This window comes from Odontesthes bonariensis, chromosome 17, assembly GCF_027942865.1.
Source record: "Odontesthes bonariensis isolate fOdoBon6 chromosome 17, fOdoBon6.hap1, whole genome shotgun sequence".
Lineage (NCBI taxonomy): Eukaryota > Metazoa > Chordata > Actinopteri > Atheriniformes > Atherinopsidae > Odontesthes > Odontesthes bonariensis.
The window spans coordinates 34,893,212-34,910,148 of record NC_134522.1 but is presented as its reverse complement, the minus strand read 5'-3'; the positions used below and the strand labels follow the sequence as shown (position 1 = coordinate 34,910,148).

Here is a 16,937-nt window from a genome sequence, read left to right as displayed (position 1 = left end):
TTTATAGTGTTGCAGTATTATTACTTATTGTTTTTCAATTCATCATGTTTAGCCACAGACATATAGAAGAGATGCTATATCTGGGTGCAGGCATTGAAGTACCTAAGCCTCTTCAAAGCATACGGTCTGTTCTGTTCCTTCTTGTAGACTCAGTGTGGCATTTCCTGTCTAGTTTGTTGTCCAGCTAAACTATCAAGCATGTAGTTGTCCTCCACCTCTTCTCCCAGGATGGTAGTGGGCGGCCGTGGCTCAGTGGTTAGAGTCGGTCGTCCAATAACCGGAAGGTTGGCAGGTTCGATTCCTACTCTCGCCACTCAAAATGATTGGTGGAACTGACAGCTGGAGGGGTGTCCGTCCACCTCCTTGTCACGGCCGAGATGCCCTTGAGGTACTGTACCCCCATGCTCCCCGGGCGCTGCTAATGGCTGCCCACTGCTCCAGGTTGGCATCTGTCTCTGAGTGAGTGACCCTGTGCATGTGCACACGTGTGTCAACAGGTGCCAATCTGGATGGGTTAAAAGCAGAGGACAAATTTTGTGCATGACCATTCAATATAAACACAAGAAACTTGTGCTAAAGAAAATAAAAAATAAAATAAAGGACCAGACTCAGTGAATAATTCCCTACACTCCGTATTATATAGATCAATGAGCAGTGCTGACCAACATATCATTGGGGTCATCAGGTGGGAACCTCCTTTCATCAGTGTTTCGTCTAGTTGGGCCCACGACACCTCCAGGAGGCTAGACAATGACCACTGGCGTCCCAGAGTCACCCCCCTAATGCCAGCCAACACTGCCCCTCACACCACAACAACCATAGTCTACCTCAGCTTCTCACCAACTGCACACCAGTTACAGCGGGGTGGGGATGCAAACCCTGGTTCGGGTAGGGGAAGAAATAAAGAGGTAAGAAAAGCAGGAATGGGATTCAAACCCTGGTTCGGGTAGGGGTAATGAAAATATAGAGGGTGCCAGAGGTGGAGGCAGGACAAGACACACTAGCAGATTCAGCAGACAAACTCACCTAAATAGTCCTATAATCACTAAAATACCAGCAAAAACAAAACCATACAACTCACTCTCACCAACTGCACACCAGTCACAGCGGGGTGGAGATGCAAACCCTGGTTCGGGTAGGGGAAGAAATAAAAGAGGTAAGAAAAGCAGGACTGGGATTCAAACCCTGGTTCGGGTAGGGGTAATGAAAATATAGAGGGTGCCAGAGGTGGAGGAAGGACAAGACACACTAGCAGATTCAGCAGACAAACTCACCTAAACAATCCTATAATCACTAACAATGCCAGCAAAAACAAAGCCATACAACTCACTCCAAGCCAACTCACCCAAAATGGCCGCCTGGTTTCAAAAGGATCACATGTGCCAAACCCTCCACTTAAATAGCTTGAACTTCTTCTTTGCTTTTTCAAAAGTCTGTTTACCCTAAGTGCCCCCCCTGCTGGGCCCCCAATTGCTATTGCATCTTCTAATCCAAATCCACTGGCTGGATTTTACTGCTTTATCTGAAACCTCCTTCACTATTTTTCTCACACTCTGTCCACTTACACCCAGCTCCCTCAACAATGAGACAACACACTTTGCAACAAATCCTCTACATCCTACTTCCACTGGACATTCTAACCTTCCATCCTCGCTGCTCTGCTTCTGCCCCCAACTCCACATATCTAAGCTTTTTCCTTTCATATGCTTCCTCTACTAATTCCTCCCAAGGAACAGTCAGCTCTATGAAATAGACTCTCATTCTACTCCTAGACCACAAGACTATATCAGGCCTTAGGTTTGTAGAGGCTATTTCCTGGGGAACAACAAGCTTATTTCCTAAATCTACCTGCATCTCCCAATCACAAGCATCCTCCAAGCTGCCGTGCCTCCTTATCGTCTTTTTAACTTTCTCCCCCTCTTGAACAAACTGAATTGCAACTCTCTGTACCTTGGACCCTCCTAAGTTTACCTGCCTTCGTTTATCTTCAATACCTGCAGCTAAACTTCTTAATACTTGATCATGTCGCCATGTATACCGGCCTTGTGACAGACTAACCTTACAACCTGACAAAATATGCTTTAGAGTTGCAGTACCTGAACATAACGAACATAACGGGTCTCCATTTACCCAGAGTTTTAGGTTCTGGGGAGTTGGCAATACATCATATGTTGCCCCTATCAAAAATCTAATACTCCTTTCCTCCATACTCCACAGTTCTTTCCAACTAAGCTTTTTCTTTTCTACACCTTCCCAATTCACCCACCGTCCCTGCTTAGCCTGAGCCACTGCCTTTGCACCCCTTAACATTTCCTCCTGTCTACGAATCTGCTCAACAACCAGCTTTCTCTTCTCCTTGGGACCTGCTCTACTCCACACTGGTTTGCCTGGGCCAAGCCCCAAGCCTCCCCGGCCTATTTGCACATTACCCACAATCTCTGTATGTCTAAGAGTTGCTTCTGCCTCCTGAGCTGCCAATCTTGGTTTCCATTTCCACCCCTTGGTTGGGTTTGGAACCACCTTACTAACTACCACATCTTTACTCCCAGCTAACAGGAGCTCTGTCCTAACTTTAGTACATTTAAACTCCTCTACTAGACTAGATACTGGGAGCTGGAGTATGCCTTTCCCATACAGTGCCACAGTACTTAAGCATCTAGGAACACCTAGCCACTTCCTAATATAAAAGCTAACTAATCTTTCCATTTTTTCTACAACAGATAATGGAATCTCATACACAGACAGTGGCCACATCAACCTAGGAAACAATCCAAACTGCAGACACCACAGCTTCAACTTTCCTGGAAGCTCTGATTTATCTATTCTATCCAGTCCCTCAGCAACATCTTTCCGAAACTGCACTGCCTGCTTTCCATCATTCATGTCTGCCTGGTACCACCTGCCTAAACTCTTCACTGCCTTTTCCCTTATTATTGGAATGCTTTCTTCATCTATTACAAACCTTCTATCACTTAATTTCCCTCTACTTATTGAGATACTTCTAGACTTAGTAGGTTTGATTTTCATCCCAGCCCACTTTAGATTTTTATCAAGTCTCTCAAGTATTCTCTTCATACATGGCACTGTTGTAGTCACTAACGTCATATCATCCATGTATGCTCTAATTGGCGTAAAGGCTGATTCATACTCGGCGCAACCTCGCTCATACTAGCTGGTCGCAAATGGCGCAAACGGTCACGTGTCCCAAAATTCCGCCACGCCCCCCGTCGCAAGCTAGAAAATCCTCGCGCGGCGCAAGGGCGCGCACACAACTTTTTTTCTGACTTTCCGCGCGCTCCACCGGAAACAGCTGACCAAGAAAAAGAAAACATGAACACTGCAGAGACCGCGGTGACTGAGAGGGTGCGCCTCTACAAACATCTGTACGACACGTCTATGAAGTTACACTGGGACAACGTTTGACAAAGTTCGTCTTGTTGCAAAGGACGAACATTCCACCTTCTCTTCTGTTTTTGCCGCAGCCGCTTAGCTCTGAGATACATATACAGTTCTACACCCAGAGTAAATTCATTCCTCATCAGATGTGCCAGCCTCTGCTGACGTGAGACCACAGGTGGCATTGTGTATGCTTTCTTCATATGCTTTTCAGCTTGTTTCCTCAACAGTGACGCACGCTGGTCTGGAGAGAACTGCAAATGTGACGCATTCTCGGCGCAAACTGCGCTTATGAGCTGAAGGAACTGTGAAGGGGCTGGCGCTTTCGATGACGTCATTAATGGTTCTCGAGCCAGAACAGTTGCACGTTTGCGCCGAGTATGAATCAGCCTTAAGGCGCATGCCATCCTGACGTCTCTCTCCACCTACAACCCACTTGGAAGCTCTAATAATTATCTCCATGGCCATTGTAAATGCTAATGGAGAAATTGTACACCCTGCCATAATGCCTATTTCTAGCCTCTGCCAACCTGTTGTGAAACCTGCTGTACTTAGGCACAGTCTAATATCCTGAAAATATGCTCTTACTACGTTAACCACTACTACAGGCACTCTAAAATACTCAAATGCTTCCCAAATAAGGCTATGTGGCACTGAACCAAATGCATTTGCTAGATCTAGAAATATAACATGCAAGTCTTTTTTCTCAATCTTGGCTGTCTGAATCTGATGCCAAATCATGCTAGTGTGCTCTAAACACCCTGCGAAACCTGGTATTCCTGCCTTCTGCACAGTAGTATCTATTAAGCTATTCTTTTCTAAATAACTAGCTAATCTCTGTGCAACCAAACTAAAGAAAATCTTCCCCTCTACATTTAGGAGAGAGATCATCCGGAACTGACTCAGATCCGAGGACTCTTTCTCCTTTGGAATAAGAACGCCTCCTGCCCTACGCCATGCTCTAGGAATAACCTGTTTCTCCCAAACTATTCTTAATTGCCTACACAAAAACTTTAGGATATCAGGTGCACTTTTATAAACCCGGTAGGGGACTCCATTTGGCCCTGGGGCCGACGAAGCCTTTGCACGCCTGACTACCTCCTCAACCTCCTTCCACCTAGGTGGTCTAACATCCATCTTATGAGCTATCTCTCCTAATGGTGGCATGTCAGGTGGAAGGCCTACTACTCTACGCTACTCAAGATCTGAATATGTATTTCTTAGATACTCTTCCACCTCTAACTTTGTTGCCTTAAGCTGCCCTCCCTTTTCCTGGTTAAACAACCCTTTAACAAACTTGAACGGGTCCCTATAAAATGCCGTCCTTACATATTCTTTCTTCTTTCTCTTTTTCCTAAGACATTCAGCCCTTCTAAGTATTGCTAGCCTGCCTCTCAGTTCTTCCTGCAAAACATTAATTCCCTCTCTTCTTCTGTAGCTTTTTTCCACTGCTTTCTTAAATTTCTTCTTTCCTTAACCAATTTCTCCATCTCTTTTTGCCGTCTAGACTTAACTAAATGTACTCTTTCAACCCTCTTTCTATCTTGCACCCCAAATCTCTCTACGCCATAGGAATAAATTATATCTCCCATCTTCTCTAGCCTATCGCTTGCATTTCCTCCTAACCTACCCAATATTATTGACAAATCTTTATTGACTGCCTCCCATTCTTTGTAACTATTTGCCCTAGGCCACTTAACTCTATCTTTCTGCTCCATATTTCTCTCTCTAACTGGCCTGTTCACCTCAGTATCAGCTACATCCCTTCTTAGAACCTCCTCATCCACCTCCATAGCTGTGTTATTGATATCCTTCGGACTGTGGTTTTCTACCTGCCGCTGGACTTCATCTGACTTACTCGATTGACTTCTTAAAATGTACTGATCGATGCGGCCACACTGCCCTTCTTTTACCACACATCTCTTTCTTCCCTGATGCATTTTAAGGCCTCTTACTGATGTTACTTTCTGCCAGCCACAAGGACAAACCTGAAGCTTACTTCCCTCTAGTCTACCACTTTTATTTACGCTCTCTTTCCTCTGAGAACTATTCTGGTCAGTTCTAGCCCTAGAGAATAGGCCCGTGCCCCTATCCTTCACTGAGTCGCGTATCCACCTCTTAGTCATGTTCGTTCCAGTGTCAGTTGCCATGTAGTCTGCCTGTGAGTCATCTTCCGCCCCTGCTCTCGCTGACTCTAGGGGTATTCTCCTTAATCTTTCTGTAGCTTATGCTGGTTGTAACAAAGCGGCTAGGCCTCGCTACTGCTACCATGGATTGCTAGCCCATGGCAGCACCTTTGGGGTCTTTGCCTCCTGTCAGCTGTCTTTCCAATCTATCACATGGTCTTTCCCTTGTTGTCAGCTGCCCTATTCACAACAGTCACTAGCTAGGCTAGATTTGGATTCAATATAAACACAAGAAACTTGTGCTAAAGAAAATAAAACATAAAATAAAATAAAGGACCAGACTCAGTGAATAATTCCCTACACTCCGTATTATATAGATCAATGAGCAGTGCTGACCAACATATCATTGGGGTCATCAGGTGGGAACCTCCTTTCAGCAGTGTTTCGTCTAGTTGGGCCCACGACACCTCCAGGAGGCTAGACAATGACCACTGGCGTCCCAGAGTCACCCCCCTAATGCCAGCCAACACTGCCCCTCACACCACAACAACCATAGTCTACCTCAGCTTCTCACCAACTGCACACCAGTTACAGCGGGGTGGGGATGCAAACCCTGGTTCGGGTAGGGGAAGAAATAAAGAGGTAAGAAAAGCAGGAATGGGATTCAAACCCTGGTTCGGGTAGGGGTAATGAAAATATAGAGGGTGCCAGAGGTGGAGGCAGGACAAGACACACTAGCAGATTCAGCAGACAAACTCACCTAAATAGTCCTATAATCACTAAAATACCAGCAAAAACAAAGCCATACAACTCACTCTCACCAACTGCACACCAGTCACAGCGGGGTGGGGATGCAAACCCTGGTTCGGGTAGGGGAAGAAATAACCAAATAAATCTGATCTTAATCTTAGGATGGATAATCTTGGCATCTTCCTTGGCCTCCTGAAATCCACAATTGTCTCTTTAGTTTTTGTCATGTTCAAGATAAGGTGATTGTTTCCACACAATGCCACATAGTCATCGACCAGTTCCCTGTACTTAGCCTCTAGTTCATCACTGATACACCCAACAACTTTAGTCACCGAAGTATTTCTGGAGATGACAGGACTCTGGAAGTCTGAGGTGTGAAGAGTAAAGAGACACAGTGAGATTACAATCCCCTGTACTGCTGAACACCCTGTTTGTGAAATTGTTGTAAAACCACTGAAATCAAAGAACATGATCATCACAGTGCTCCTTACTTTGTCCAAATAAGAGTGTGCTCACTGAAGAAGGTAGATGATAGTCATCTGTGGTGACTACCCGCCACACGTACGCCATGCAGTGTGTCCCCGGATGAATTGCTTCTTCTTTAAAATTTGAGCGAGCGTGGGCGATTTCACCGGAGCAGAGCGTTTTGGTGTGACTTTGAGCGGTGAAACAGGGGGAGCGAGCGCTATGTGAGCGAGGAACGGACATTCTTACCGCTCAGCTCCATTCTGTCCATAAAAATTATGGTTACAAATGGCAGCCCTGACGGAGTCCAACCCTCACAGGAAACGTGTCCGACTTACTGCCGGTAAGATAGACCAAACTCTGACACCGGTCATACAGAGCCCCTATCAAGGGGTCCTGCACTCCATACTCCCGGAGCACCCCCCACAGTACTCCCCGAGGGACACGGTCGAACGCCTTCTCTAAGCCATGCACCCTCCAGGATCTGTTTGTGTCAAAATGGTGGACATGAATTGAGAATTTTACTAAAATTTTCTCCTTTTTCATTTGGTTTTACTCTAAGAAGAAAACATTTTTATGCACGACATTAGCAGGGATTGAACGCTCTGACATAAACTGCTGCAGTGTAGGAGATCACATGAGTTTCATAATAACTGCTGCAGTCTGAGTGTGTGAGAAGGGTAAATGCAGTATAACTCGTGATCACACAAGTACTAGTCAACACAGTTATGCACTCTGAATTAAAAGTGGTTCTTTTGTTTTGACTCTCCCACTCATATAGTCAGATGTGCTAACCTTAACCCAGGGTTCAGGCTACAACCAAAGGTTACAGCTTTAACCCAGAAGCCTCAAACAGCCCCATGAAGCTAAATGTCATTACTCCTGAAAACTCAAACCGGTCCTCACAATGAATGACATGCATACATACACACACTGCAGGTTTCTCAACGTCTGGAGTTACAGACCACAAACAAAGACCTGCTGTTGTGGATGTGAAGGAGGGTGAGGGGGAGACGGGACTGGGATGGAGATAAAAGAAACAGAAGAGCACATTCTCTCTCTATCAGATTGTCCTTACTGTCAGAATGTGGTTCTTGTTGCATTTTTAGATTGGGTTTGGCTCAAGGTTTAACAAAAAATTGGAGTGATATTGTTGTGGAATAATAACCACAAATTCTTTGGTCAGTTTTCGAACACGCTTGAAATCTCATCATTTAATTAATTAACATTTTTGAAAATATCATAAACAATATGTCATGCATTAATTTGCTTGTGAAATTTCCAAACATTTCAGAAAAGAGTGTTCTAGTTGGGGAAATACTGGTCAGATCTGACTGATAATATCTCAAGTTTCTGATGTACATTTACATTATTTTATTGCACGCAAATGGTGCAACACCTGCCAAAACAAATTACTATTCCCAGTCACATGCAGCTGGGTGATATTTACATAATAACTGGAGTTTCTGAATGAAAATACTTCAAAATTGTAATTTGCCTAATTTCGACCAGTAGAGGAAGAGCTATCTCAGACATATTAAACACTTTTAGAACTTTCATTAGTAACTGGAAGTTGTGGATTGTCTTTCCTTTTCTTTTCTGCAGCGTTGGGCGTTTGGGCAAAAGCAAGATCAATGGGTTTCTGTGATGATTGGCTCAAATGATGATTGGATGAAAAGTTAAGAAACACATACTCCTCCTTTAATAAAAAAAGACCAGGTCTGAATATTATTTATCAATCATAAAGCCTAAATGACCCCAAATGGTTTTGGAAAGCAATCAAATCCCTCTCAGTGAGTGAGAATCTCAGTGCTTGCCTAGTTTTTTTTGGGGGGGGGGGCTTTTATACCTTTAAAGGTGGGGTCTGAGATCTTGGAAAAACGGTTCCTGCAAGCTGTATTTTTGAAAATACACAACCTTGCCTCTCCCTTCAGCCCACCCCTCGAAACCACGCCTTCAAAACACATGACCGCATGCTGTCGGTCGAGGTGTTCGGATGTTCCCGAGAACGAAACTAGACGAGACCTCACGAGTGCTCGCGACACAAGATGAGGCGAGAGTGCTCACGTCTATTACTAGCTAACGACAACATAACAGTGGCTAACTTCCAGCCATGGCGTCGTCTTCTCCGTTTACGGTAAGATTGTTCAACAGAGGGGTTACTTGAAGTGACCCTCCTTGCGCGTCATGTAGACTGAGTGACTATGAAAAAAAAAACAAAAAAAACTCACGAGTCTGTGAACGCGCAGGGGGGAGGGGTGAGGGGGGCTGACGGTTGATGGGCGTGTCAGAATCCAATAGAAGTAACTCTCATCAGTACTTCTATTGGTCAGACTTTTCCTCTGGCTACACCCTCTACACTGGACTAAAAGATTTAGTTTTTTTTCCAAACATTCTATTTTAGTGGGTGCAAATGGGGTCGTAAGGAGGTTTTCAGACAATATGATAAAAAATGCTCCAGAAAACATCACAGACCCCACCTTTAATGGATAGGAAAGTTCAGAGAGACAGGAAGCAGGTGCTTCCTGTCTGGTGCTCAATGCACATGCTCAATGCACGTCACGGGGAATAATATTAGGACAATTGCACAATAAAGTTACTCACCAAGAAGCCAACCATCACGCACTGTGCCACCCTGTAGTCTGTTCCCAACGATGCTGTTACTCAGAATGTATGAATCGTGTGTTGAACCACGGCACCTCGCCACAATGTTGGTTAATTGCATTTGCGCATCACATATGATCTGTACATCGATCGAATGAAAATGTTCCCTGTTAACATACAAATTCATCATGTGATTGCGCTTTTATAGCAATGTGTGTGCAGTCGATAGCTCCGATTACAAAACCGACTCTCACTTCAAATTAAGCTGTAATGTTGGCCTGTTGGGAATTTGATATACGTGGCTGAGATGCGGATAATTCTGGCATGGCTCGGCTCAGGGTAGACTGGCACAGTCCCAATCGGTTGGCCAGCTCCCTCTGGAATGCCCCGGTTGCTATAGGAACCCCAGTGTGCACATCACCTGTGGGCACAGGCAGCGCATGGCTCCTCGCTGTGTTGCGCTCCAACGCCGGCCGAAGCTCTGCGCACAGTTCCAGGAGGATTTCCCTCAAAACGGCTAATGAGTCGCCATCATGTGCCAGCAAATCCTCTCTGTCTCTGAACACACGCTCTCTTCGAATTGCACCATTTGCAAAGTCTTCTAATACTGCTAAAGCAGCCATTGTTTTTAATGGTATGCATTGCACCACTTTGCGCATGCATTTATAGACACTCATGTAATTGCAGACATGGTTGTGTTAATTGTTTATTTTAGGAGGAAGAAACCAACGCACACCAGAAGTTTCGAGGTGCAGGTAGCGGGTACTAGTTCACTTCAAAAGGGAAGATACCACACACTCTGGTCCATCATGCTGGATTTTATTACACAAACAACGTTTCGGCCAGTGTGGCCTTTCTCAAGTTTTTACACAGCAAAGTGAAGACACCCCTTATAAATTGTCCTCTAGTTTGTGATTGGCTGACAACAATCAGTTAATTAGTCCCATGACACCTGCCAATCAAGGTGGAGTCTCGTCACACATTAATCAATCACATTATGTTTACATTGGCAAATAGTGTCAAAAGGACAGGTAACAGATTTAGACAATTAATAAGTATTGAAAGAAAAAAAAAAACATAAACATAATAATACACCAGCCCCTGTGAGTGCAAAAGATCCAAATACCAAGTGGTTTATATACAATATAGTCCCATGATGGGAAGACAAAATAAAGACAATACTTGCAATGTTTAAATCAGGCCACTAGGGGCCGTCATGAAAAGCATTGTATCACCCTGTCAACCCATCAAAAGAGTCCTGCAGAGTAACGATGAGTCTAGTTAGAGAAAACATTTCAGTTCAAATTCCACATTTAAACCAAAAGGAATTAATGTCCTAAGGGAATGAATATAATAATTTTCTCTCTGAGATAGTAGACGCTCAAGGTTACCACCCCGTCTAGGTAGAGATACCTTTTCAATGCCTATATATTTTAGCGCAGAAACCGAATGACCAGCTTCCACAAAATGCGCTGCAACTGGATAGTTAAGGTTTTTACAGCGAATAGTGCTGCGATGCTCCGCAATGCGTACTTTTAACTCCCTACTGGTTTTACCAACATATGACTTTCCACATGGGCACGTAATCAGATAAATAACAGACTTTGTGTTACATGTGATAATGCCCTTAATTGGAATACTTTTACCTGTATGTGGATGTTTAAATGAAGTACATTTATAAGTATAACTGCATTGCACACAGGAGCCACATTTACGGTTGCCATCCGGAATAGTTAATAGTTAAAACAGACTTAGGGGGTGCAGTCAATGGTGGAAGATCAGAGTTTACCAACTTGTCCCTTAGGTTTTTACCGCGTTTGTACACTATCCGTGGTTGGTTCTGAAATGCATCACCAAGATTAGTATCTGATTTGAGTATGTGCCAGTGACGGTTAATAATACTCTTTAGTTGCTCGGAACATTTGGAATAACATGTAGAGAGCATAATGGTGGGTTCTTCTTTTTTCTTTGGTCTGTAACGCAATAAATCCGACCTGGGTCTGTTTTTAATTTTGTCATTTGCAGAGGTAATTTGAGGTGACTTGTATCCGCGCGCTCGAAACTTGGACTCCATCGTGCGCATGCTGCGTTCGTAATCTGCCTCTCTGCTGCAAATGCGTTTAACCCTACAGAACTGACTATAGGGGAGGCTGTTCTTCAGTGGAAGCGGATGACAAGAGTCGGCTCTTAAAAGACTGTTGCGTGCTGTAGGTTTAGTAAATAAATCTGTATACAGTGTGTCATTCTCCCGTATGACCCACATCTAGAAAGCTGATGCGGGTCAAATCAAAGTCCATTGAAAAAGTTAAACATTCCGTACAATTATTCAGATAAGTAAAGAAATCTTGTAAATCATTAATGCTCCCACGCCACAGGGCCAGTACATCATCTATATAACGTTTCCAGAGTATCAGATGTGGTCTAAATCTGTTGTTCACATAAATATATTTTTCTTCAAACAACCTCAAATAAATGTTAGCAAAGGATGGAGCAAAAGGACTGGCCATTGCTACACCTTTCTAGATGTGTGGGTCATACGGGAGAATGACACACTGTATACAGATTTATTTACTAAACCTACAGCACGCAACAGTCTTTTAAGAGCCGACTCTTGTCATCCGCTTCCACTGAAGAACAGCCTCCCCTATACTCAGTTCTGTAGGGCTCCTGTGTGCAATGCAGTTATACTTATAAATGTACTTCATTTAAACATCCACATACAGGTAAAAGTATTCCAATTAAGGGCATTATCACATGTAACACAAAGTCTGTTATTTATCTGATTACGTGCCCATGTGGAAAGTCATATGTTGGTAAAACCAGTAGGGAGTTAAAAGTACGCATTGCGGAGCATCGCAGCACTATTCGCTGTAAAAACCTTAACTATCCAGTTGCAGCGCATTTTGTGGAAGCTGGTCATTCGGTTTCTGCGCTAAAATATATAGGCATTGAAAAGGTATCTCTACCTAGACGGGGTGGTAACCTTGAGCGTCTACTATCTCAGAGAGAAAATTATTATATTCATTCCCTTAGGACATTAATTCCTTTTGGTTTAAATGTGGAATTTGAACTGAAATGTTTTCTCTAACTAGACTCATTGTTACTCTGCAGGACTCTTTTGATGGGTTGACAGGGTGATACAATGCTTTTCATGACGGCCCCTAGTGGCCTGATTTAAACATTGCAAGTATTGTCTTTATTTTGTCTTCCCATCATGGGACTATATTGTATATAAACCACTTGGTATTTGGATCTTTTGCACTCACAGGGGCTGGTGTATTATTATGTTTATGTTTTTTTTTTTCTTTCAATACTTATTAATTGTCTAAATCTGTTACCTGTCCTTTTGACACTATTTGCCAATGTAAACATAATGTGATTGATTAATGTGTGACGAGACTCCACCTTGATTGGCAGGTGTCATGGGACTAATTAACTGATTGTTGTCAGCCAATCACAAACTAGAGGACAATTTATAAGGGGTGTCTTCACTTTGCTGTGTAAAAACTTGAGAAAGGCCACACTGGCCGAAACGTTGTTTGTGTAATAAAATCCAGCATGATGGACCAGAGTGTGTTAATTGTTTATCAGTATTAATTGGGGCCTGCCATAGCATTGCTCTCGCAAATGATTCATCCAATTCATCCAATTCACATGCAAATGCATGGCAAGGCACCTATTACTATTCCGTTGGCAAAAGTCTATGGGATTTAACATTGAAAACGTGTCTCTTTATAGATTTATTTTTTAATAGGTAGATTTATATATTTATTCTTCCGTCCACATTAATAGGGCCCGCACATCCCAACCATATATATATCAAAACGACCGGCTCGATGAGTTTTCGCGGGCTATTCCTTTTATTGAAGATTGGAGTTACCATGGCGACGTAATAAGCAAAAAACAGCCCCCCAAAGCCCCCCTAGGAATAAACAGGGGGATGACCTGGAAAAATCATAAAAAAACCAAAATTGTGAGCAGTTACTGTGTCATCATGCATTAACCTAGAAACGCCATTCAAATGTCAGTTTGTAGATAAGTCCGTGCTGTGTTCAGAAGGGAAGACGCCATGTCGATACCTGCTACGGATTTCCCACAGCATGCCTCCAAGCGACCCAAAGTTTTGGCCAAAATCTGCAAAATTTTAATTTTTAGAGCACAACTGCCATTTCATTAGAGTGTGGGAAGAGCAATTCGAATCGCAGTCACGCCTTTAAATATCGCTCCAATGCCATTATGTACCGTCATAATATAGGCACGCATGTTGGGATTCATAAAATGTTTTCATATTTCATCTAGGGCTGACCGTTTGCTCTCAGAGCCCCTCAGAGCAAAGTGATGTCGGGGCTCCAAGACCTCAAATCCCCATTTTAATTCATCCAATTCTCAGAATCTCAGCAGCTCCTGCAGCCCTTCTTTCTCTCATCCGTGCTTTCACTGTGAATGTGCTACAGATCTGAAACGCGGGAATATTGAAGTCCAAAGGCGTCCCTCGCTCATTCTGCGAGAATTTTTTCCGTAGCTCTTACGGTTTCCGAATGGGAAGCATCTGTTCGTAGAGGTTTTTTGGCTCTGAGAAGCCTGAGTCTACGGGCCCGCATTAATGTGGACGGAAGAATAAATATAGCCTACCTATAAATAAATAAATCTATAAAGAGACACGTTTTCAATGTTAAATCCCATAGACTTTTGCCAACGGAATAGTAATAGGTGCCTTGCCATGCATTTGCATGCAATGCTATGGCAGGCCCCAATTACCATAGAAACAAGGCTATTAGTGGCCCAGCCAGTCCTTTGCCGATTTAAAGGGACAGTTTACCGCTTTGAAGGGACAGTTCGCCGCTTTAAGAAGAAGCATCCATGTCATCCTTTGAATGCTTCTTCTTTAGGCCTTGTGAACCATTCCTGAGCAGCCGTGATTGGTTGAGCGATACGCACACTTTGGCAGGCCCCTTCTAAATTTCTTCAGAAATTTTCTAGTTGTTCATGTGTCTCAAATGTGCACATCACTGTCTGAGGACTAATTGTTTTCACATTTATTTATTATAACAGTTTCCCAACATCACCTTAGGTGTCGCCAAAGAATCAACAGCTGTGGTAAAGTGCGTACGCCAGCCCTGAAGTTGTCGTGAGGCACCGCACATTTCCATGGTCATTTCACTCTTGATACATCTGATCGTTGACGTGAAAAGGTGCGTACGCCACTATTTTGTGCGTACGCACCCTTTGTGAGGCCCCTGCTGTCTCTATCATGCATTCTTTCAAAAACTCGCCTTCGGAGAAAGGCTTGAATAGCCTTTGCTAGTTTGAATGTTAGAAAAAAACTTGCCTTGGTACTTGACTTTTGAATTGCAGTTTGTCGTTGAAAAAAGATTTGCTGAGTCTGTAAATTAGCCATCAACCTCTCAGCAGTAGCCGCCCGTTCTTGCGTTGACAGCTTGCTAGCGTAGTTAGCATGCTTCGTAGCAAAGTGACGGCTGATATTGTACTCTTTGAATACTGCGACCGTCACTTGGCTTATCAGACAAACAGCCGTTGATTGGACTTCAGTGAAAAAGTATTTTGTTGTCCACTCCTTATTAAACACTCAGCATTCACTGGCCACTTTTCTTTTCTTCGGACCATTAATTTTTATGGAAGGGTTCAAGGGGAAAAGCGTGTGAACAAGAGAGTAAATACACTCAACAAAGGCCAGTGCACATGGGGTGTGCCATCTACTGGGGGAATTCAGGTATTGCAGGGAAAATGCCAAATAAATAAGGTTTAATAATATTATTTAATATAATAAAATCGGGTTCGGCAGGCCGGATTAAAAAGCCCAGCGGGCCGTAGTTTGCCTATGCCTGGTATAAACGCACAGTCCACTGCGGGTCTTGCCAGAGTTGCTACCTTTCTCATAAGTGTCTAGCATGGCCAGCTAGCTCAATAGCTGTGTGCATAATTCATGAGTATTGCCACATCTCAGTGATTATCATCACAAAAAAGTTCTGAATGAATGATTGTTAATAAACAAAGTCGCAACACATCCATTTTGCTGTTAAGAGACCTGGCACTAGGGACCAAGAGAGTGATAGCACTGGTCTCTGAGGAGGGTTCCCCTCATGCTGCGCGGGAGCACCAATCAGGTTCCCTTGCTTCCAATTTGTATAGTTGGGTTACTTTTTAAAAAGTTGGCCAGTTGATTTCTGATTTATGTCAATTAAGATGCCAATCCAAGAATTTAATTTAGAGAAAATTTAAGTGTGTACAGTTTATGATGTACAGTGAGTGTAAATCTTAAAACTGAAGAAACTGTGTCAAGATATCTGATAGAACAAACCACAACTGAATCATATCATGGAAGTTGAGGCCACAGTCGAATATAATTCGAAGGAATCTAACAGAAGGTCCATGATATGAGTGAAAGAAATGATGACTGGATTTATGGCCGAGGCCAATGAGAAACAAATATTTCTGTTTTTCTCTATTTCCCTGTAGCAGCTTGCTGCATCTATTCACAGGTGAAGTTCAAAGAAAAGTGTTATTTCATTGTCCTTGTTTTCTGTCTGATATTCCAGGAAACAGATGACTATCGATATTTTGACCCAAAGATGCTGCGAGGCAGCGAAAGGTAGAGCAACAAATCAGTGATCACACTAACACACACCAGCTGCTGTGAAGTGATTAAAAGCTCTGAAAGGACTCATCATCTCTTCCTCTTCTTCTTTTTCAGCTCCATTCCCAGGAACAAGAACCCATTTCCGGAGGTGAGTTTGTGTTTCTGCACCAAAGTTTGATTGGTTCGATAAAAAGTAATTACCAGAATAAAAACAAGTAATAAGGAAATATGAAATATGAAACACCCTAAGAATGTTGCTGCACACCACAAATCTGCCCGCTTCACTCTCATTAGTGACATTATTTTAGAATAGGCATCTCTTTTTTTGTAGACTGCTCTCATCTTTGACTTTAAATGAATGTATTGTTAAGGTGTCAAATTAAATCACTAATAATGCACACTTACAGCCAACATGTAAACCCTCTACAATGACATCATGCTGTAAATAATGTCTGTAGTGTAGCTCAGAGTACTGATTTGTAGAGAAATATAACTAACCGTTATTCTATAAATTTGTTTCTCAATAGAAAATTAAACTAATGCGTACGCCACTATCACAGTCTGAATATCAGCGGCAGATGTCGCCTTGTGAACTGGTGTAACGTATATGTCATATTCATTATATGACAAAGATTTATTTTAAACAAACTGAACAATTCAATTCAATTCAATTCATTTTTATTTATATAGTGCCAAATACAACAAATGTCATCTCAAGGCACTTAGATGTAAAGATGTAAAGCTGTAGACCAATCCGCATAACAAAGGTATTTTTACAGGCTAGATAATCTTTTACATTACATACTTCACACATTATGTACATTTATCATTTAAATGTGTCCTGGGCCTTGATACTTCACACAAACACTGCACAGATACTTCCTTTAGCCCACAAACATGTTTAGATGTCAAAACTCTTTCATGCACTCTTTGTTGCTCCTCTGTGTATCACACAACTGTAAATTTGTTTAGTTGAACAAAACAAGACCTATTTATCA

General features: G+C 42.8%; 1 protein-coding gene across 2 annotated transcripts in view; it reads left to right on the top strand.

Moving 5' to 3' along the window:
• The window catches only part of scfd1 (sec1 family domain containing 1), a 52,877-nt gene that overhangs the window by 33,994 nt on the left and 1,946 nt on the right, over positions 1-16,937 (top strand). For both annotated transcript variants that reach the window (XM_075448319.1, XM_075448320.1), the window contains 2 exons: positions 15,899-15,951; positions 16,054-16,087. In XM_075448319.1, the coding sequence (XP_075304434.1) occupies positions 15,899-15,951; positions 16,054-16,087 (87 nt within the window). The remainder of the gene's footprint in view (positions 1-15,898; positions 15,952-16,053; positions 16,088-16,937) is intronic.